Genomic DNA, 24,444 nt, shown 5'->3' with positions numbered 1-24,444 from the left:
AATCTGAAAAAGAATCTTATCCTGAAGTCTATATATATACATAGACTTATATATGTATATATATATATATATTTTTTAAATTTCCTCTTCCATATTACTCAGCGCTAAAAAAGATGATGTAGCCATTTGCAACAACATGGATGGACCTAGAAGATATCATGCTAAGTGAATTAAGTCAGACTAATATGATTGCACTTACATATGGAATCTAAAAAAGCAAATGAACAAACATTCAAACAAATCAGAAACAGACCCATAAATACAGAGAAAAAAACTTATGGCTGCCAGAGAGAATGGGGTTAGGGAGCTAAGTAAAATGGTACAGTGAAGAGGGAGGTATGGCCTCCAGTTACATGATGAATAATTCAGAGGAATGAAAGGCACAGCATAGGGAATATACTCAGTGGTACTGTAATATGTTGAATGGTAACAGATGTAGTTACACTTATGGTGAGCAGTGCATAATGTGTTGAGTCCTAAAGTCACTCTGAAATTAATGTTACATTGTGTGCCCACTTTACTTCAATAAAAAAGATATTTTTCCTTTTCCTGTTTTCTCTATTATCTTTCTCACTCTATCGTCATGTCTCTTTCTTATTTTCCACATGTTACAATTCTGATGCATTCTGGGTAGTATCTTCAAATTTATCTTTCAATTCATTAATTCTCTCTTCTACTATGCCTAATCCACCATTTAACCTGTCTGTTGCTTTGGGAATTGCAATGATTGTATTTTTCTTCCTGGAAGTCCTATGTGGTTCCATTTAACATCTGCCTGGTCACATATTGATAGTCTCTTTTCTTGTTATATTTTCAATTCCATCTTTAACACTTCACATTCAGTCTTTTTGTTATTGTTGTTCATCTCATAATGCTAATATTGGAAGCCATTACAAGTCTAAATCTGTTGTTTGTTGTTTTTTATTCTTTGTGCATTTAATTTTACAGTGAACTTGTTTTTGGCTGAATTTATTTTCAGGAAATTCTGAGGGGTTTATAATAAAAAATACTTTGCTGTGGAAAAGATTTGATTATTTTTGTTGGGTGTCAAAAGGGGCAATCAATCTGGGATCATTTTAATTTCTTGGCCCTGTGCATAAGGAATGTATACATCTCAATCCAGACCCATGTGATCATAGTTTATACATTCTATTATTTTGTTTTGTTTTCCTCTTGAAGCTATGACGATGATATACAGGTTTTGTTTTTGTTTTTTTATTTTGCCTATGTTACTGCAGGGGATTTTCTTCACTCATCCATTCACTGAGACTATAGCCTCTTCACATGTCTCAATTTTATTCAGTAAGCATTAGGGGGTGTGTCTCAGAATTACTTCTCTCAACTTGTATGGGCCTTGGGACCTAGTTTTTTGGGTCCTGAATGCTATAATAATATAAAAGATGCTAGGTTCTCAATCTTGGCATGTAACACCAAAGTATCCATAATTCCTCATTTAGTCACCTTTGATTTCAGCATGGTGCTTCGTTTTTGTTGGGGAAGGATGAGAATCTTGAGGATTTTCCATACTTTCTTGCAAGGTACACAACACATTTAAAAATGTTTGTTTATTGTACTTTATCCAGTGTCTAAGTGTTTAGCTGTTGAGAGAGCCTTTTCAAAAATATCTGGATTGCTATGCTGCCAGAGGATAAGTCATAAACAGTTTGATTTTTCAAACCTTTTTTTGTTAAAAAATTAAAAAATCAGACTTCTTATCAAGCGCAAAGCCATTACTATTAGTGATTTGTAAATTGGAAAGATAACAATAATGGTAGATAATGCAAGTTGTTTCATCTCCCTAAGAATAAGGTAATATTATGTATAAGCTACAGATGGAAGATGTGAGACTTAGATAACTCAGAAACTTTCTTAAAGTCACATAATAAATGGCAGGGATAGGTTTGTCTGATAAACCTTTGTGTGCTCTCCCCACCCCCTACCCCGCCCCTGGACTGCCTCTTTATTCAAGCTCTGCAATCACAGAAGATAAAGCCATTTGAAAAATGTTACGAGCTATATTTTGTTTTAATGTGCAAACTGATCAGAGATCAACTTTGCAGTAAGGAACCTTCATCTCTTTACGATGTATCAAAAATTTGGTCAAAATCTGACAGTTTCTACAAAACTTATCATGGATCAAAGAGACAAAAATGGGAAACATTGAACAGTCAAGTTGAAAAGAGCTCTTTTCAGTCATTTAAGAATATCAGATAAGTTCTAGAAGCAATATATTTGTTTTGTGCTTTATTCGCTGCCTTATCTCAAAAAGAACTTAAGATAGCTGATGAGAATGCATAACATTCAAGATATAAATTAGAAATAGGTGAGGGAAAAAGAAACCAGAAGAAAAAAAAGGGAAAACAGAGAAGATTAAAATAAAAAATGTATACCACTGAGCTCATCATGAGACAGCTGGCAAATCTGGCTTTCTCAGGCCAACTTAAAAAGGGCTACCTGAGTAGTTATGAGTCACCATGTATATATAATAAAAACAATCTCATTGTTCAGAAGCACAGATACGACTGATCCCTATGAACAGGATCAAAAGTTTCTCACAAAGCACCTCAGAAACAGGACATTGTATAATGAGAAGAACAACATCCTGACCACATAACTGCAATTTTTTGAGTGAAGGGAACTATTAGACATTATGCTGGGACGACAGGTATAAACGGAGACTGTTCCTTCAAAATAAAAATGTACACTTACCCTACATATTTTGTGAAGATATTTTATTATTGCCTCCCTCAGTGCAAACCAATGAGTGCACACAAACAGCAATTTAGTAAAAGCAACTGTATTTGAGGTTAACGTAACCTGATTGGCCCTAACTTTCAGCTGATCTAGTTACATGGTAGACTTCAGGGCACAGTGGAGCAGGAGTAACATACTTAAATGGGCTCAGTGGCAAGGGAATGAACCTTGCCACTTGAAGACTGTCAAGTAGCCAGGTATGGGATAAGAGGAAATGGTTAGTGGAAAAAAACTTTTTTAAACAATACTTTGAAAAACAAAATCAACCTACAGTTGAATCTGGTTTCCAACCCAGTGACTGACAGTTGGGAATAATGATAAATCCATATAATACAGTTATTTGATGTCTTGCCATCTGCATTCAATATTCAATAGACATTTTTAAACATTAACCAGGCCTTCACTTTTCAAGTCATTCTTGCTTGTGTCTATCACTTTGTTGAAAATATATTTAGGAGGGTTTCTAATTAAATTTGAACAAAAATTTCTGAGTTAATGCTTGGCTTTTATAAGTAGCATGTTCTTTTGAACGGTAATCATTACTGCCTCAAGATTTCCTCTGACCCTGGCTTCTGAAGAAATGCATTTTCTTGGCCTTTCAGTTTGAAGGACGAGTTTAAAAACAGCCCATCCAAATACAGGCTACGTTAGTAAAAGTAGAAGATTCCAAACTAGGGAACTAACACTTAAAGGGGGATTGTGGTCTTACCTTAACACTGTGCTGGTCAGATCCCGTAGCTCATTGTGGGTGTCTCCATTCCTAAAGTGAGACATTGACAAAGCATGGAGCCCCAGATGGCAATGCCAATTGTCCACTATTTCTAGGTTTCTTCTCCTTTCAAGGGACATTTACAAGTTTTTGTACTTCAATCCCATCCCCACTACCTTCATCAACTCTCAGAAGATGACCTGGCTTCAGAGACATCATCAAACAATTCAAGTCTGCTCCCCCCCTTAAGATGTACCTGTGTTCACATAGCTCTGGTTTGTGGCAGAGGTATCCATTCGCCTGTTCAAGACACATTAATCCACAGGATGTCACCTCTTCTGCCTTCTTAAGAATTTTTTATTATTTATTTACACTCTCTTCTGTATCTTCAACTCTCCCTTTCTCCAGGCTCTTTCCTATGGACACAGAAAGGAGGTCAAGTCTCCATGATCTTTAAATAAACCAGACTTGCTCTTTGTCCTCTAGTTTCTACACTATCTCTCTGCTCTTCACAACTTCTGAAAAGGAGGCCTGCAGGCGATGTCTTCTGCACTCACTTCCTATCAACGCCACAATCTCTGGCAATTTACATTCTGGTCCCTTCACTACTGAAATAACTCTTGCCCAATGACTTCCTAGTTGCTTAATTCAAAGAACACTTTTTTCTTTTCCTCATAGCATTGGTGACTGTTAACTTCTTTTCAACTCAATCCTCTCTTAGTTTCTGGGATAGTGCCGTATCTTGATTTTCCACTAACCTGCCTGGACATTCATTTTCAATCGATTTTATGAGCTGTTTGATAACCCCAAAATGTTGGCCTTCCTCTATCTAGTATATACATGTTGGCTTCAACTAATACCTATTGACAAATCCCAAATCTGCAGCCTTAGACCAGTTCTAAACTCCTGATCGGAATAAAGTGCTTACCTGTCTTCAAACTCAACAGGCCTATAATTGAACTTATCTGTCCCCCTCCACTCTTCCTATGTCATTGCCTTTCACTCATTCAAATCGGTCATTTAGAAATTATCTTTGACACCTTCTCTTCCTTTCCTCCTACGTTTGCGTTTAGTTGGTCATCAAATTCTAATTTTTTCTTCAGTCTTCTACTCTCCTACATTGCTTCCCTAATATAGAAAGTTTAATTGTGCAGCATGCTTTCAATAGTTCCCATTATCTTCATGACACAGTTTTAATTAGCATGGCATCCAAAGCCATTCATATTGTAGCTTTCCTAAAAGTATCAAGCACCCAAAATGTATCATTCTCTTTCACCTCTTTCCCTATCCTCTTCCTACGCTATTTAGTCCTGCAATACTCAGTTCAGATATCTCCTCCTACAGGCTGTTTCCCCAGCTTTTCCAGACAAGATTAGGTGTTCCTCTGCTATATTCCTGTAGCATTCTGGGTTTATTACTTCTATTAGGACATTTGTATCAATCCTGCAACTGCTAATTTACTTATTGGGATCCTTCTTTAAGCACACCAATAATAATACCCAACATTTGTTGAAAGCTCTGTTAACCTCTATTAAGTGCATTGTATGCATTATTCATTTAATTCTCACAACAATCCTAAGAAGTAGTTACTAATACTATTTGTGATTCCCAGGGGAGGAAACTGAGCTTACAGGTTAAGCAACTTCCTCAGTCACAAAATTATATCCTTATCTTTTTGAGAGCAAGATCTGTCCTATTTGTCTGTGAAGAAAACTTGTTGACATATGGCACATGATAGATCCCTAACAGATGTTTTTGGGTTGAATAAATGAATGAAGAGCATAGAGGATACAACTGGAACCAGAAAATAAAAATCAAATAGAGGCAGATCTTGGGGCACCTGGGTGGCTTAGTCTGTTAAGTGTCTCTACCTTTGGCTCAGGTCATGATCTCTGGGTCCTGGGATCGAGCCCCATGTCGGGCTCTTTGCTCAGCACAGAGCCTGCTTCTCCCTCTGCCTGCTGCTCTGCCTGCTTTGTGCTCTCTCTCCCTCTCAAATAATTTTTTTTAATTTAGTATGATTTTGTATTAGCTAAAACTGTCCAACGGAATGACTCACTCAAAAGATAGTTACATGTGGCACTTAAAACACTGAAGAGTATACATTTGCATTTTTTTCCCCTTGTGAGTAGGGGCTGTATCCTACTCTGTTTTCATTCTTCAGAAGTTAGCCAAGGGCTAGAGATGCTCAGCAGGTGGTCTTTTTTATCCCCCCAGCAGGTGTTTGTTGAATGAACTGGATTGAATTTAAAGGCCCTGCAAACTAAACAAAAATGGGTATTTGTCCTTAATACCATTCATTAAAAGTTTAACTCCCATGGTTCTTAATTTCTTCCCATTATTCTGCCTTTTCTAGAAAGAAACAACTTTGAGAAGACAAAGTAGGGAAAGAGTTTAGAGACTTCATTTGTTGTTTGTAAAATTCTACCAGACTGTAAGCCCTGAGGGGACAGGGAATAATGCATCTCTTTTATCACATTATATCCTTAGTCTTGCACATAAGAGTTGTTCAATAAATATTTCTTGGATGAAACACATGTGCATGCGTACACACACACACACACACACACACACACACACACTGCAATGGTGTGCTCTTTACTCCTAGAAGGGTCCCCTCATGGAACCATATGCCCTATAAGGAATTCCTGCATATTTTCCTGTGGGAAATTTGAACCAGATCAGGAACTACCTGGAAAATTAGTTAAATTATGTACTTTGGATCCCCAAAAAAGAGAAATGGAGAAAAGAAATGCACTGAATCACAACTGTCATTCCCAAACCTGAGGCAAGACTCATAGTAGTCACAGACAGTGGAAAAAACAGTAGCTGTATGACCTGAGGCCCCTACCAAATTATAGACAATTTGATTTTCATGTATTGATTCTAAATATTGAAATGAGAGCCTACACTTCAACCACTGATGGTTAGATCTGGAATTCACTTAGTATACACTATCCTAGGCACTGAGGATACAGTTGTAAAAAGAGAGAGAGAAACTTTTAACCTCAGGGAGTTTACATTCTAATGCAGCCAGTATGGGAGTAGGAGACAAATGATAACAAGATATTGTAGATAGTGTTGTCCAAAAAAGGTAGCATGAACCCAGGAAATGGCAAAATTCATGAGACAGCACTATAGTTACTATATCTTGAAGTGCTGGACTCTGGTCATTGGACCTTGGAGTAACTGTTGACAGTAATTCCTTAGCACTTTAAAGATTCATTCCTTTCTCAATGTCCTATTATCTCAGTTCCCCATATATGTTGTTACCACCTGGTACCACTTCCTCACTGGCTTCCAGCTTTCTTCTCTACTCTGTGTATACAAATTTATTGAATATAATTTTCTCTTAGGTATCTTATCAATTATTTTTTTTAAAAAAACTTCAACAAATCTATGAAGATGCATATGTCAATTCTATCACCTATTTTCTCTCCTGCCTTTATCTCTCTCAAGTCTATGGGCAAACTCTTCTTTTTCTGTCTTTCCCTCTCCACTCCTTCAAAAAAAACCAAAATAATCTTTTTCCATGTACACTAAGTAGTCTTCATCTCATTTAAAATATTTTTTCCCTCCATAAAACTTTTCCTAACCTAGTATAAATAATATTAAACACGGCAAATTAGCGTTTTTACAATTAAAGACAAGATTTTATTTTATTATTTTTTTGAAGATTTTATGTATTCATGAGAGACAGAGAGGCAGAGACATAGGCAGAGGGAGAAGCAGGCTCCCTGTCGGGAGCCTGATGTGGGACTCGATCCCAGGACCCCAGCACCATGACCCGAGTCAAAGGCAGATGATCAATCACTGAGCCACCCAGGTGCCCCAAAGACAAGACTTTAAATTTAGGTCATAGAATAGCCAAATACATAGGAAAGGGTTATAAGTGAATTTTACATGTTTTATATTCAAATTGGTTTACCAATGTTTATATTTCTCTGTAGCTTTGGTGCAAGACCTTGAGAATCAGACTATTTTTTTGAGCTATGTTCCATGCTTTTTAAAATTTTTTTATTTATTTTTGGGCAGCCCCAATGGCTCAGCGGTTTAGTGCCACCTTCAGCCCAGGGTGTGATCCTGGGGACTTGGTATCAAATTCCACGTTGGGCTTTCTGCATGGAGCCTGCTTCTCCCTTTGCCTGTGTCTCTGCCTCTCTCTCATGAATAAATAAAATTTAAAAAATTATTTATTTCAGAGAGACAGAGCATGTGTGTAGGAATGGGGAACAGGGAGGGGTAGAGGGAGAGGTAGACCGAATCTCAAGCAGACTCCATGCTGGGCATGGAACCTCAGTCTCACGACCCTGAGACCATGACCTGAACTGAAGAGTTCAGAGTCAGATGCTTAACTGACTGAGTCACCAGGCACCCCTATGTCTCATGCTTTTAAACATAGGAATACAAAGACCCTGATTAACCTTTGATGTTTTGACAGGCTTCAGATCCAAATGATAGACATGATTTGTCTGCCATTATAATCAATACACTGGCTCACATACAAACACCCATGATTTTATTTTCTCTAAAAGAACTATGAATAGCAATATCTGCTTTTAAGAACATAGTTCTTAAAGGCTTATCACTCCCAGAAAGAGAGTACTTTTCAAAGGTTCAATGAAATTGAATGTTCTTTTTGCCCACTTTACATCTTTCAACCTAAACCACTTCCCTCCAAAATATACTTTAAGCAGTTATCACTTCAAACTTATACGATATCTTGTACCTCTAGTTCTCAGGCAATTTAATTTACCATATATAGTAGAAAGTCTTTTCCCTATTTAAAAGAGAAAGGTTGGAAATCTGGAATTCCTCACCCAATATTTCAAAATACACTAGTACTGGAGCTAGTAAGATCCAGAACTTCTATTTTAGTTTTAGACAATTCTTATATATTTAAATATTTATTATTGTTAAAATTATTATGAATTATAATAATTACAAAAGAAAGCATTTAAGCTGTAGGGTTTAATCACACTGAGCTATAAATTTGTTCACTTTAAACAAGGAGCATATGAGGAATATCCAAATGTTTTATAACATTTCCTTTAACTGTAATAAATGACCAGGCTGGAAAAATAATTATTTTATAGTGCTAGGTCTCAGGGAACATTAATCTCATTTCAAGTAAAATCATTTTAACTTTTTAGAGCTGATTCAATCATCTGTGAGTGACTGAATGAAACCTCATACATGAATGTTCCTGGCACAAGTAGGCGCTCTATGTACATGGTTAGATCTGAATCTAGATTCTATTCTTTAAGAGGAGTCATAAGATCCAGGATTTCCTCTGCTCAGATATCCAGATGCTGTAACTGAATCAGGGAGTAGCGAGAGCAAGCTTTCAAATCAATCAACACCCAAAAGTTTTTCTCACCTGCTTATGTCTGGCCCAATTCTAAAATAAGTATACGTTTTTACTGAAAATGTTTTTATTGTGAATGACTGCTGGTTGCAGTTAGCTTCTGCTATTCTACCTGGCTCAAGTTTATTTTTGAAAAAAAAAATAGCTGTTAAGACAGACATTTTAATTTAAAGCTATCCCTTAAGCTTACATAAATTCAAAAATAGTTGAGGTCTTCGTTATAATGCTCTAATACTCCAGTTATGGTCAGTTGAAGTGAAGTCTTGTCAAAATACTTTTAAGCTAAACAAACACTGAATTTAGAAAATGACATCAAAGAATTTCTATATTTAAAATTCTTTTCCTTTGCTATTTAGGTCTTCTGGGTAATGAGACAGAAAACAGAATGATCTCTTATACATATTTAATGGCACTTATTTAATATTAGTTATCTTTGTACATGTTTTATTTTTGCAAATGTAATATAAAATTCTTGAAGGGAGTATGTAATGGGCACTTAATATTAACTGAATGAATAAATGGACCAAGATCCGATGAGGCTAAAGGAAAGGAGAGATAAGCAGCAGATCTGTGTACCTGTGTTCAGTGGAAAGTACACATTTGTAACAAGTAATCTGACTATGCTTACATGATGACTGGGTACACGGAAAAATTCACTAATGAAAAAAAAAACCACTTAGGTGACACATAGGCACACATAGACTCACACATTTACATAAGCAAATGCAAAGAAAAGTGCTAACAGAATATACATCAAAGCAGTAACAGCGGTTAATGCTAAGGAGAAGGCTGTGATTCTGGGGGCAAAGAGGGCCTTAAGCTACCAATAATATTTTAACTTTTTATGAGAGAAATATATCTATATTATGCAATTCAAAAATTAATTAGAGAAAAAGGAAAGGGAAGAAAAGACACTGACACAGAATCAAGACATTCTAGGCCTAACTTGCTGTATATCAGGAATAAATATTTAAGTGCTCTTGATCTCCATTTTCTCATTCATAAAGTGTGCAAGTAAGATTAGCTGATCTCTAAGCTCTGTATTTTATGATGAACTGTGAACTATCAATCATTATAAATCATTGTCTGAAACCACCAGATCAATGAGATATTAAAATCTAAATACCAGCCAAGTTGTTTAGCTTTAAGAATGTAAGAACTAGAAAGCTTTGTTCTACTTTTGTACCAAAGCCTGGTGTATCTGCACAAAGAATCGACAGGCAATTTCAGGTGTTGTACTCTTGAAAGACAACAGAGAGCTGGAGTTAAGTGCATAAAAGGGACATTAGGAGACCCTAGAGGAAAAATGAGCCTCTAAATGAGGAAGAGGAAAAAAATCAGTACTTATGTTTTTGGGAAAGAAAATGATAGTGAAGTTGTACCTAACATTCTTAAGTATTTTGATGCAAGGGACATTGTGAAGATGCCTAAAAAGTGTTTGTTTTTAACCAAGTATGCCAAGTAATGCATGTAACAGATAATCTTACTCATCCTCACATCTCTATGTTGTACTTCATCACCTAAATGAGTGATGAGAAGATGAGATGGTCAAAGATAAGGAATATGAGGGCCAGGGATATCTGTTGCATACCTATTAAATTTTCCTTTTTTTGATGTGTGTTTTTAAGCAGTCATTTCAAAGAGGCATGAGCCTATGTCAAAACAGCTACTGAAAAATGTCCTGTTTATCGGGAAATGGTAGCGATGAGGTAGTGGCCACAGCGATGTGGAGGCAATAGATGAGTAATTAGTCTCTGTGTGTGTGTGTCTGTGTGAGAGAGAGAGAGAGAGAGAGAGAGAGACAGAGAGACAGAGAGACAGAGAGACAGAGAGACAGAGTGTGTGAGGAAGGGGAATATGAAGGCGGTATTACTAGAATTGACCCATTTAGAGTATGGATGAGTCTTTGAAATTAGTCCTCGCAATTGTACTTCATGATTTCTCAAATCCATCCACAGGTCTTCCAGTCTCCTGTTATATTGTGATAGTAGTTTACTACTAGTCATTCTTTACTGCATCACCTTCTGTTCTAAACCTAAGTCAAAACAACCATTTTTACCAGTTGTGCACAAATAATTGTAAATCAAACATATTTTAAACAGTCAAATCTGTATATCTCTATATAATTATCTATAATCATAAAAGTTCCTGCTTGAATGTGATGGAAATGACTGCAGGAAAAGCAAGAGCCTAGGAATTTACATGTCATTGCATATACATGCATCTATTATTTATGTGGCAAAAGAAAAATGGCTGGGAACAATAGTCTTGAAAAGTCCAAATTCCATAACATCATAGATACTTCTCCTAGACTGGCCTCAATGAGCCAGAAATAGACTCACCCAAAGTGGACTAATCATCATTCCCCAAATGAACCATATATTTTCATGCCTTTGAGCTTTTCAATAACCCTAGCCTTCCCTCCACCACCAACTATGAACATTCTTGTAAGATAGACTCAAATACCCCTTATTCTATAAACTTCTCAGACTTCTCCAGGTGAAGCCAACACCTCCATTGTATTCCTTGATCTACTGTAGTTGAATTATTTCTATGTCCACTCCTTCCTTCTATCCTCATGAACTCTAAAACTGTAAAGCATTTCCTGCACCTTCTTTAAAGTTTCCTGTCTTACCATGTTGCCTGGCTGATAGAGCCTTCCACAAATGTTAGTTTGAATGGAGATATAAAAAAAACAGCAATGAAACATCTGTTTCTAAGGGGCATTAGGGAACTGTCCTGTTATTTACTAGATAAGACAGATTCATTTAAGCTACTCAATGAAAAGGTCTTATTTTAAAAGGCAATCAAGGCAGGAAATCTTGTAATTTTCATTAGAAACATTTTTTTTTTTTTCTTTATCAAATAGCCCATGTTAAAAGTTCTTTCTTACACAGGAAATTTTTACAAGATTCTACAAAAAAAAAAAAAGATGCCTAAATCCTCAAAATGTAACTTTCACAGTACCTAATAAGTGTCCTCTAAAAAGCATAATCCAATTAAGAAAACCTATGTTTTGCCTGACATTCTAAATGTGTCTATTTTGAAACTGATTTAATGACTAGATAGTAATATTCTTTCCCATTCTCTATTTTTAATTCAGAACTTGTTTATTTTTTTTTCCTATTTGCTCTTGACATTATATTATGGCTGTGGTCTGTAATATTAACCACATTGCCAGCTGAAGTCTACAAAACTCTTTGATTACCTTAAAGCCCCGAAATCTCCAAGGAACACCCAGATTTCCCGTTTCTTCAATAAAAACCATTCACTGTAGTGAATGTTGCCTATAAATATGCATCATGTTTTGTAACTGACATGCTAAAAAATGTCCTCCTTCTAGAGTAAGGGCCTATTACAACTAGTATAGCAATGAAGTCTCTTTATTTTGGATTAGGTATACTTAGTACTCTTTAGAACATCCAAAAAACGTCCAAGGCGGAGCCTCTGGTAAGTGAAGAAGTAAATCTAATGGGAAAACACTGGGAGATCTTTAATGAGGCAATAGGAAATGGGTCAGGGGATTCCATGAATTCTGGTAAACTATTTGGACTCCAAAAGGAAAGGGGACAAAATAGACAAATTGTCTTCTTGGGAGGTAGGAGCAAAGGTAAAGAAGGATATGAGAAAAGTTTCAGATTCTCAGAGGAAAAAATGTTAGGTTGAAATTAAATACAAGTGTGAGTAAATTTTCTGATTTCTGTACTTAGCAATTTTGAAGTGCTTCATGGTTTAAGAACAGATCTATTATTGGTTAGGTCTACATCCTTCAAGAGATAAAAATAACTGGTTACCATCCTAAATATAAAATAAAACAGACCATTTAAAGATATTTTACTTCTTCCAGGTATGAAGAAAAAATACACAAAATATTATTCTATATAATTAACAAAATGTTATTTTTAAATGTTATACTATATAATTAACTATAGCAAATCAGAAGTTTAATTAGGATAGACTAAAAATACACTTTCAGGGAGGCAGGTGGGGGGACGGGGTGACTGGGTGTCGGGCACTGAGGAGGGCACTTGATGGGATGAGCACTGGGTGTTATCTATATGTTGGCAAATTGAATTTAAATAAATAAAAATAAATAAAAATGGGCTTTCAAGAGTTATTAGATCTATGTTGACTTGTTCAATTAATGTATACTCAGCATATTATATTGATTTTATGCAATATGGGTTACAAAGAATAAAGAGCGGTCCTTGTTCTCAAGAAGCTCACACTCAAGCACAGAATAGCTCCTTTTGTTTTTGACATTTGTGTTCAATTTTTAACAACGTTAAGACCGCTTTTCAGTATTTTTGATAGAACATCAACTGTATCAGGCCAGGTATATTTGGAAAATAGGAAATACCCAGAGGATAACATAGTAGGATCTGAAATGCCCTGAGAAGTCGTATAGAAAAGAATTTTAACTTTAACTTGATACTTTCCAAAATTACGTAACTGCATTTTTTCTTCTTCTTTCTAATACCTATAAACAGATCATGGCACACTCTGAAAAATGCTGATTTGGGTACAGATTTTAAAAATTGTATTCCTAAATATTTCCTAGGGTACTGAGAACACAAACTTAACATTTTTCACATTTTCAGAAAATACACAAAAAATAGAGCCTCTGTTTGCAAATTCTTGGGAATTATAAAAATAATTTGATGGATGGGTCAAGGGCTAGAAAGAGAGTAAGAAATAACATCCTGAAACCAAGGAAAACAATAACTATAAATAATGTTTTATTTATTTATTTATTTATTTTTTAAATAATGTTTTATAAAGACTAAAAATAGTCACAAAGTTTTAACAGGTGATTTAAATATATAAGCCTTTTAGTAAAAGCTACCTTATGTGAATATACTGTTTAGACTCTTTCAAATAAACATATCTTAATCTGCAATAAACTTTACTTATGTTCTTACTTCATGCAGAGGCAAGACATTACATGCTCCATATTCCATTTGTTAACATTCACTATCTGTTTTCTGAATTTTAAGTTTGTACCTGCTCTTCTCTCTGGATACTAATGGAATTCTAGTATTTAGGCACTTCTAGTTGATGGTTTGAAAAAAAAAAATTAGGAAGCTTAAATGAGGAAATCATGTAGTCTCTTTCTCGTGGCTGCAGAAAAGCAGATAAAATTCTATATGATAAAAGCGCCTTTGCAAACATGACTTTTAAAAAAGTAGTTCTGTTAGACACTGGAGACTTCAGTGTTGCTATATCTTGTGAATATAATTTTTATAAGCTGTAATTCCGATTGTCTCAGTAATTTGTGGCTTTGTTAATAATACCTAAAGTAACATTTTGATTTCTGAAAGGTTTTTTTTTTGTTTGTTTGTTTTTTGGCAAATGTGAGAACAGAATCAGTGGCACATCCCTTGCAAATATATATGTGACCAAATATATGGTCACACAGATATCTCCAATTATGTATATCTTATTTAAAGACAGAGTTTTCACCAACTCATCTTGCTTAAATAAATAATATGACCAAAACAGACACTTAAGTATAATTATTGAAGAGGGAACTGATAGCTCAGAAAAAAACATAAATTGATCTCTGCATATGCAGTTTGTTTTCAGCACAAAGTAGGAAAAATGTTCCCTTCCTCCATATTCTTCCTATTTGGCAGAAGGTGCGGTTTTTACTTTTACCTGAGTATACTCCTTCTCAAACATTAACAACTGATAGATTCTCCTGAAACTTTTGGATAGTTCTTTGAGATGATTTTAATAACAATTAAGGTTCCTGACTTTTGGAGGAACTAAACTATCTAGGCGTCCTTATAGTCTTGAGTTGTGGCTATTACTAAACTAAGGCTGTGGTGACCTCTTGTTCACAGGCATCGTTGCTCTTATCTTTATTAACCAACTGGTTTCCTCTGCTAACTCATTCAGATGTTACGGTTTTGCAAGATGAGGCTGCAAACTAAATAAAACCATCCCTTTAAGGAGTCCCTTGCAAATATTCAGGTTAATATCATGTGTACTGTTCACAAGAATATGTTTCAGTGATTATGTGTACCTTTGCAGAATAGGTAGAAACACACTTATATGCAAGAGCTGACATAATGACTGTTGGCAAGTCTATTGCTAAAGCCCAGCAGTGTCATTCTGTCTAGTAATAATCAGGAAATATACTTTTTCTGATAGAGAAAAAGAAACTTATAATAATCAGGAAATATACTTTTTCTGATAGAGTAAAAGAAACTTATAAAACAATCACAGTGGCCAGGTATACTAGCCATTTTTAAGAAGTCCTCAGCAACCAGATTGGATTTCTTTTTTAAACTCATAAAAATCAAACAAAACAAAACAAAACAAAACAAAAAACCTCATAAAATCTTAATGGCCTATGAGATTTCCAGGTACTTACCACCTTATTTCCTTCTAGGTTCCTTAGTGGAAGATGTAACCCGAACCTCACCTAAGGGAGCCTTTTAAAATATTCCTATTTGTCAGGTTCAAAGTCTCTTGTCTTGGATCTATGTTTTAAGAAGATCATTATGTCACCCATCAAAAGATTTCTTATTAATTTTTAGTTTCCTAAAGATACAATGTATAGAAGAAAGTTTCTTGAACACTTCCTACTTAAGGCACTGGACTAGTAGTAGTAGCTTACAGGTAACTCCTGGTAGTGCTGGGTCTATCTAGATAGCTGGTGGACCTTCTGGTCAGGAAAATTCAACTTCGTATGTCAGACAATTCTAAAAAAACCTTCCAGACCTGTTTCAAGAGAATTCATCATGAAATAACTAAAATCTCCAGAAGATAGCACTAACTTGCCAACAGGCAATGTCAATAGTAAAGTTTTGCCTCTGACTTCATTTGATGGGTCTTAACTAGATTATAACTTGTCCCCCTGAAGTATAGCCCAACCTTTGCTTTCATGCTTTGAGGTTTGGTCTTGGACACTTCTGAACTGAGTCCAAACACTATATAACTTTTCAGTAAAATTTACTGTTCTGAAAATCTTTCCATCTATTTAATCACTTTTCTTCTTGGAAAATAAATTACTTGAGACCCGGCAGGCAACACAGAGAAACCAGGATCACTAATCTTTCATCAAAAACTGCCAAATGACCACCACTAGAACAATAAGTGGATGACACCTAGCAAACACTGTGAGGGTGGCAACTTGCTGTACCACCCTTTTTGAGCTTTGTGGTTTACTGAATCTCAATTAAAGGCGAGGAGGGTTTCTTATCAAAGACTGAATAAAACGAACTTTTCTAAAAATAATAGACCTGTACCTAGTTATTGCTCTTATATTTTTGGCTGTAGAAACTCAAAAGATACAGTAACAATACATTCCTTAAATGTTGGGTTTGTTCTCAAAGAACCAAAACATTAAGGGAGAAACTCTTTACACTACCACCATCTTCTACCTGAATAATGTGTGCAAATGTTTGGATACCTAGAAGTAAAAGCCTCCTTTAAAGTTCAGAATATGGCACTGGTTTATCATGATAAAATCTGCGGGAGAATATGGAGGTACCTGCCTTACATTAACCAACTGATGTCCCTTAATTCTTATACAGCTTATTCTGGACTATTAAAAAAAAAAAAAAAAAGCTACATGTTATGGTGAACACAGCATAATGTATAAATTCATCAAATCACTACTAAGTTGTACAGCTGAAACTATGTGTATAGTACACTTATTTTAAAAAAAAGCAGTCTCATGAAAAGAAATTAAATCTAAACATGTTGTTCAAACATGCTGTTGTTCTTTATAAATAAATAAGCAAGCCAGTATGCGACCTGTCATTTTGACCCTGAGTGAAACCTCCAGCTTTATTTTACTTTGTAAAGATTTTATTTGAGAGTGTGTGCACACATGAGTGGTGGGGGGCGGGGGGGGGGGGGGAAGAGAAGAGGGAAGAGAGACAGACTTCACGCTGAGCGTGGAGCCCAATGTGGGGCTGAATCCCACAACCCTGAGATCATGACTCGAGCCGAAATCAAGAGTCAGACATTTAATCAACTGAACCATCCAGGCACCCCAAAGCCACCAGCTTTAAATTGTGACTTTCAAGAAAGGAGCATGATACTTTTAAAGATAAGTATTTCATTTGTCAAACTCATGCACACTCATGGTCATACACATTTGGCCTGGCTTTGTATCTTCCAACATTTCCCAGTGGGAAATATTCACATCTGTGAAGCACAATGGTTTAAGGAAATAGCATTCCAAGTGAGGTTATACACAATCTCAGAAAGATAACAAATTATTAAGATAAGAGAGCAATAAGATTGCTTCTCTAAATCTGCTCAGAGGATGGCCATTGTACTAGGTCCTACAGAATGACTTGGCTCAGATTTCACCTTCACCAGCAAAGAAAGGATGTATGTTCATTGGCAAGGAATGATGTCACAACATTCCTGGCAATTCAAGCTATGTCAGAGAGAATTTGCCAATCTGTACCAGATTGAGAACTAACTATTTACATGGGCTGTTAGCCTTTTATAGGGCCTTTAGCAGTTACAAAAATTGTACAAGGTATTGCAATAAGGTTAAAACTGTTAGTCCATATGTAGCAGTGACATTTATAAATATGTTATAGAAGTTGTAGTCTTAAAAGACTCATTTCAAATGTTATACCTGGTTAATAAACAAGTAGCGCACATTGGCAAAGAAAATCTAAGAATAAGTGATAAGGGGATTCCTATAGATTCTAATTTAAGATAAAGTATTGCCTAAGAAGCCCCACACCTCATTTTTGAGCTCAGTTTTCCCTAAAGTAAGGTCTTTTAGCTTATTCTACCATAATTCTATTTTTATTTTGCTTATTTTCTGTCACTTTCACTGATCAATGACTTCTGTTTAAACTTTTATATACTACTCTTTAAATAATAAATGATTCAGATAAATTTATGGTTTTATGCATATTTGCTTAGCAACTAACTATGATTCTGGAAATTGGATTTTATTAGCAAGACAGAAGGAGTGTTTAGTAGGAAAAAAAAAAAAAGCACTGATTTGTGAGCCAGGAGGCACACTGTAAAATGTTTACCTTTTAAGAATGAGCTCAATGTGTAACATAAATCAAGTGCATCAGCCTAATTATTGGAGTCTGAGTAAAGCACATGTTTTCTCTCAAATATGCCCTTTCCCTTTGGTTCAGTAGGGAGTGGGCCAAAATCATACTGTTAATGTAGATATAAAACATGATGAGATGCTACCCTTCCACCACCCTCACAGATGATGCATGGAATTCGATTTAAATAACAAGAATTATGCATATAAAGATCTATAAACAAAAAAGGGCAGAGAAATAATGTATTTCTAATATCCATTGAACAATTTAGAATATGTAGTTTAAGACTCAAGCAGTTCAGCATTTTTAAAAAAGGTTGTGATGAACTGCAGTCAGACTAGTATCCTTGAAGTTCCAATTATCATACACTGAGCCCACAGATAAGCTGCAAGAACCTGCTGTGAGATAAAGTACCCCTGTTGACAGATCTCTACAAAAGCAAGGTCTGGGCCTACTCCTAGGCACATTCCTCAGAAACTGCAGCAAAGAGGAGCAGACCAAGTAAGCACAGTGGAGAACAGGAAGATTATTGCAGTGTGACCTGGCCAGGCCATTATAAACATTCTGATCAATGTCACCCAGGAACACAAAGCACACACTCCTATGCATGCAATTATAATAAATGCATATATATCCTTAGACATTCCCTATTAGTTAGTTGAGGAATTATATTTGAGGCCCATTTTGAATTGACTTAATTTCTTATCTATAAATTTTCAGTAGAGGATGTTCATTGGCAAGGAATGAAGAAAGGTGGTGAAGTGCATTTAATTACACGTCATTTAAAAATCTACAGTTCTTTTTTTAGAAACATTTGCTTGTTTGCTGTAATTTTTTTTTTTTTTAAGTAGGCTCTACACCTAGCTTGAAGCCCAATGTGGAGCAGAACTCATGACCCTGAGCCTAGATCAAGAGTCAGACATTCAACCTCCTGAGCCAACTCAAGCACCCCTCATTTGCTCTAATTTTTATAATTTGATGAACTATAATGGTATTCCTTAACTAATGTTTCAAAATGGCTTTCCCTTGAGGCTCCCACACAAAATAAAAAGCAGTGCCTGAGGTGATCCTCTAAACTGATTACTTGTCCTTAGCAAATATAAGTTTAGCTTTTTGGGATCACAGGGCCCTTTAAGATGCCCATGCCTGCTGAGACCCTTTCCCTAGAAGAACTGAATAAACACATTGTTTCACTGGGTTAGTGGACTCTCTGAACACCATATATAGACCACAAGTTAACTCTCTCTTACCCGGTTTAGGAATATACTAAGAGTAATATTCCAAGTTTCTTTAAAAACTATCATTGAGAACAAGGATAAGGTAGGGAGGAGAGTATCTATAGTGAGCACAAACCCACGCAGGGTGGTGCCGTCTGATATCATTACTATTTTTGGTGGCCCCAACTTTAATGGGGTAGAAAAACTATTGAGGTTAGCAAATGACATGTCAAAGACGGATTTTATTCAGTGGGAAGAGAGCAAATTCCTGCATTTCCTAAAGAGTGGGAAGCTTCTTCTCAGTTTCCAAAAGAAGAGGCCATCGTTTAACCCCCAATTAACCGCGAGGCAATCTATCTTTCAATGTACTTAAAATTACTAGATGTTAGAATAGGACCTACACTTATACTTATTTAGGCTATCAATAATGACTGATGGCTAACTGTTTAATTCAACTATTATTAATAAGAAGGAAATTTGGTTATAAGATATAGTACAACACTCTTAAAATTTTCATCTTTGTTTAAAGTACCTGCAAGCATTGTAGTTACCCGTATAATAGTAAGTCAGTTATTTTATACCCCCAAAGAACAGATTATAAGTATTTCTCAAGTGCATTATCACAGATTATTCTAGACTATTTTTATTTTTTTATTTTTATTTTTTTAGACTATTTTTCAATTCTATATACTATGAATTACATCAAAGAACCACGGCACCTTTAAAAAACTGTTGCCGTGAAGTTGTTGGTTAGAATTTCCCTTAATGTATAGCACTAAGCCTCAACTATTTATACTGGCCTTGGTTGACTTGCAATTTTGAAATGTAGTTGGTGGCATATTTTCAGAGAAAAACAAAAACTAAATAAACTATTAAGTCAATACTACTCTGATTCATATAGCTACAAAAGAAAACCTGCATATATATTTATGAAACCTAATTATTACATAGTTTTGCATTTTGGCTTAATTCCTATTTTATTGTTTCACCAACAAGACTGCCAACTCTTTAAGCTTTACAGCTAGTCAAGAATTAAATCTGCATTAAATACTGAATTAATGTGTCTTTGGAGTTTAATTTTTTTAAATTAATAGCAAAGTGCAATGTCAGAAGAGTCAATGTACCAAAAAATTGAAACAGAAAATCAAATTTCATTAAAACAATTCCTGTTCGTTTGCTCAGTAGTATATTTTTTACACTCCTTTGCTTTTCCCATAATTAAAAAGTTAATTACTGGAATCATATTTTTTGTGGATCTGAGTTTTCAAAGAATGTAATTTAAATGCTGTTTTTAATATTTTTACAGCACTTGGAGTAACACCAATCTTACATTGATCCTAACAGTAACGTAATGCTATTTGTACCTAATTATATCTAAATGTCTCTATTCTAACTAGAATTTTGAATTTAACTCTATGCTAAATATCCTGCTTAAGTATTAAAAATTAAGAACCCTATGGTCTGAATAGTTCATTATAATCTTTTAAAGCTAGCAGTTAAGAAAAATGTAGTACTAGAGTATTCTAATTTCCTAGAGGCTCAAGTCAATTTCCCAATTCCTCCCTCCTACCTTTTGCCCAAAATAGGCATTCAATAAAAATTTATTCAGTGATCTGCATTGGTAAAAATACGTATTTATGTTTATGCTCTTACAGTTTTCACAAGTGATTAAATGCTATAAAAAACCAAGTGTTAAGCTACTATAAACTGTGACACTTTATAAAGAGCACAGTTTATTTGGGGCCTACTGTTCTTTTCAGTGATCAAATTAGATAAAATGAATAATGCACAAATGTAGCACCTTAAACCCATAACAATCTTAAAAATTCAAGATTAGGTAACTGACCTAAACAATTAATGAGAACAACCCCCAGTCAAAAGCATAGTCAGGGATGTCTCTCAAAAGAACACTGTAATTGGCTAAAAGATGATTTCTTAAGTCTTATTAAAAAGTCTTCATTGGCTGAAAATTATCTTTTTTTAAAAAACAAATTCCACTAGATTATGCACAAAGCATAGCCTTTAGTATCTTAGTTACTACTATTCCCGAGTCACTATCTGAGGAAAAAGGCCTTATCTGTGATATTATATTGTAATCAAAGGCTGAAATAAGACAAATTACATAGAAAAGTACAGCAAGAGACACAGGCAAGAGCAGCAAGAGGTGAAAGCATTCTCTTCTTACCAACAATACCTTTCTTAAGATCATTAAAGAAATAAAAATGTAAATTCAATACCCTGTTTAACCAGTTCTTTTAAACCGTAGAGTAACTTAATATCCAAAAATTTCTCCAGTAAATCCCTGTACCAATTCCTCAATTAAGTCTGTTCCAGTTGTTGTAATTTTATAACCTGACATGCTTGATTTGAAATTTGGTTTAATTTTTTTTTTTAAGTTTACTGAGGGGCTTTTAAACATCACTATTTATTCCTTGACTAAATAATATTAAAACTGACCATAAGACTCAGAGATGCACATTGAATAACAGAAACCTCCAATTATGATGTTCTGGCTTTGCAGTTACTATTAAAAACCACACTTACTTTTCCATTTTTTTTTCCCCACATCAAAAGGTCTTGTCAATATTTCTCACCAGAACAGTAAACTACACCAACTGAATTTCAGCAATTTCCATGGTCACTGGTAATTTTTATAGGAATGATTTCTATTAATGCTTGAAAACGATGAAGTACATTTTATTTATATCACCAAACTAGAGAACGTTGTCAGACTGTTGAACTTGTGGGACATGGTTTTCCAGGATCCACAGGCTCTATGCTGCCCACTATAGGAAATGCAGTACGGTTCCAAGGGACGTAATACTACCCGCCAGGGTTACTCGTAGTGCATGCATGCAGTCCCATAAAAAAAACATTCCCTGGGCCTCTTGGGTTCTAAGATGCGGTATTCTTGCAAGAGATACAGACTGATTTCGTGGTAACTACATTTATTAAATAAAAAGAACATCAGCAGGAACAGACAGTGCCAGAAGCTGTATCTTGGTGATCCACACGCCAGGAGTAGCAATTGGGTGCGGCAGGGCCTGGGGCATGGAACCTGGTGATGGGGGCACAGCCTGCAGGAAAACGCAGTTCTGCCCTCGAGAGTAAATACGAGGGTCAAACTCAACATAAATAAAACACTTCGACAAAACAAAACAAAACACTCACGGAAATACAAATGACTGCTGCAGCTGTAAACAAACAACAACAAAAAAATGCAATAAATTCCCCAAAACACTTAAGTTTCATCAGCTGTATCTCCTCTTCTTCCAAAACCTATGCACTCCTCTTAAAGCAAATACCCTTAAGAGCTTACTCTTGCCTTACATTTTTCTAGTTCTGGAGAAGTTGTAGTAATCCGTCCCTCAAATTTTATGTTTTTTTCTCTTTTTCTTCTCCGACTAGAGCATATCCAAAGTGTCATGAATTTAAATTCTATTCATTTAGATATGCTTTAGGACTCCATTTTGAAGATGACAGCTTCTCTTCAGAAAAGGCTTTTTTTTTTCTTTTTTCCCCAGAGTCAACTCTCCAGTGACAGATCACATCTTTCTTTTTTTCTTTTTTTTCCTCTTTTCCTAAAGGGCATTAAAACGTTAGTATCACCTTCCAAGTCTTTACCCTTAGAAATTAGTTAGTTCCTAAAAGTAAGACACACTATTGCATAGGCATGTGTGTGTACGCACAAACACAGACTGACAGACAGCAAACTGTGGCTTCCAAGTGGCAACCTCCCCCTGAAAAATAAAAATTAAAAAAAAAGATCTAAAAAAAAAAAAATGAAAAAAAAAAAAAAAAGAAAAAGAAAGAAAAAGGTCATCCTTCCACTCCGCGCTTCCCTACGGAAGAAGACCAAACAGCTGTGCCCACCGCACACCGGGATACTAGGGAAGACGTCCCAACGCCGGAGAACCGGAGACACTAGGAACGCACAGACCTACATCCCGACGGGCCGAGCTGGATCTCCGCGTCCGCGCCTCGGCTCCCAGGCCGGCCCCCTCAGCAGCGGCCCGGGGCCGGGACCGGGGCGCGACCGGGGCGCGACCGGCGTCCGGGCCGGGGCTGCGGGCGTCGCCGCCGTCCGGCCCCGCGGCTCCCCGGCTCCCCGCCGGTCGCGAGCGCCCCGAGCCCGCGACTCTCACACGGGCGACCGACGCTGCCGCGGGCTCCGGCGCCTCCAAACTACCGGAAAGTCTCGCGGCACGAGTGGCGCGGCTGAGGCGGAGACGGAGGCGGAGGCGGCCGCTGCCGCCGCGCGTCGCCCCGGCCCCGGCCCCGGCCCCGGCCCCTCGCGGCGGGCCGAGCGGCGCAGGCGACCCTCCGGGACGACATGGCGGGACGGGCCGCGCCGGAGCTGCCGAGCCGCGGCGGCGGCAAGTGGCCCCGAGCAGCCGGCCGCCGCTCTCCCTTCTCCCCTTAGTTACAGTTACCCCGGCGGCTGCTGGCGCTCCCTTCGAGACAATGAAAATAGTAAAAACAAAACAAAACAAAAAGCGTGGAGGGAAGAGACGTCGCGGACATTTTCCGTTGAACGCGGAAACTCGTTTCCCCTCGGCTCCAGCCCTTGAGCAGAATCTCCAAACTCCGATTGCATCCTCAGCCGAGGTATTCCATGTTGACAGATCTCTCGCCTCCCACAAAATGGGGCCGAGGAGGCGGCCGCTGTCTCCTCTATGGGCGCCGCCATTTTGTGAGGCGGCGGCGGCGGCGCGGCGGCAGCGGCCCGGGGTGTGTGTAATGGTTGAATAGAATGACCCCCTCTAGGGAATCCCCGGCGCTGACAGTTACGTAAGGGGCTGTGCGCAAGTGCGGCGTTTAGGGAATCCGCACAGCCCCGGCCACGCAGCTCTGCGGCCCACATCTCCACCACCCCTAAGAGGACCGGTGGGGGGAAGGGACAGATGACCTGGCCTCCCTCCTACCCCGCCCCCTCCCTCCCCCCGCCCCTCCCCCCCGCCAGCCCGGGCCCGGCTCCTCCACTCCCCCAGCCGGGTCTCCGCCTTTCCCCGGCTTCCGTGACACTCACTGGCCCTCGGGTGTCAGGAACTTCCTAGCCACAGCCTCATTCCAATCCCCGTTCGAGACACAAACTTTACTTGGGAAATAAATCCGTTTCCTAGAGTGAGCACCGGAAGCACGCTGGGCTGTATTACATAATTTTTTTTTTTTTTTAATTCCCCCACCACCCGCCGAATAAATGTTCCCATTGGAACCACTACCTGAAATGATCATCCTCCAGACCTTTCTAAGCCTGTGACCTTGGGGTTACTCGGTGACTTTGCCCGTAGTGGCCATCGCTAAAATGGGAACGACGGGACGCCTCCCGTTACAGCGAAGCCTCATTACCAT

The 24,444-nt window shown here is 37.2% G+C and overlaps 1 protein-coding gene across 1 annotated transcript in view; it reads right to left on the bottom strand.

The window, feature by feature from the left end:
* Window positions 1-24,444, bottom strand: part of LOC112921065 (uncharacterized) — an 88,250-nt gene extending 63,806 nt beyond the window's left edge. Inside the window, exons 1-4 of the mRNA XM_072767887.1 lie at window positions 24,373-24,444; window positions 23,033-23,855; window positions 3,720-3,879; window positions 3,464-3,514 (exon numbers count right to left, since the gene is read on the bottom strand). Coding sequence (XP_072623988.1) covers window positions 3,824-3,879; window positions 23,033-23,855; window positions 24,373-24,444 — 951 coding nt within the window. The 3' untranslated portion in view covers window positions 3,464-3,514; window positions 3,720-3,823. The remainder of the gene's footprint in view (window positions 1-3,463; window positions 3,515-3,719; window positions 3,880-23,032; window positions 23,856-24,372) is intronic.

This window comes from Vulpes vulpes, chromosome 8 (genome assembly GCF_048418805.1).
Source record: "Vulpes vulpes isolate BD-2025 chromosome 8, VulVul3, whole genome shotgun sequence".
Classification (NCBI taxonomy): Eukaryota; Metazoa; Chordata; class Mammalia; order Carnivora; family Canidae; genus Vulpes; species Vulpes vulpes.
Note: the sequence above shows the minus strand (reverse complement) of the source record. Positions and strands in the feature narration are given on the sequence as shown.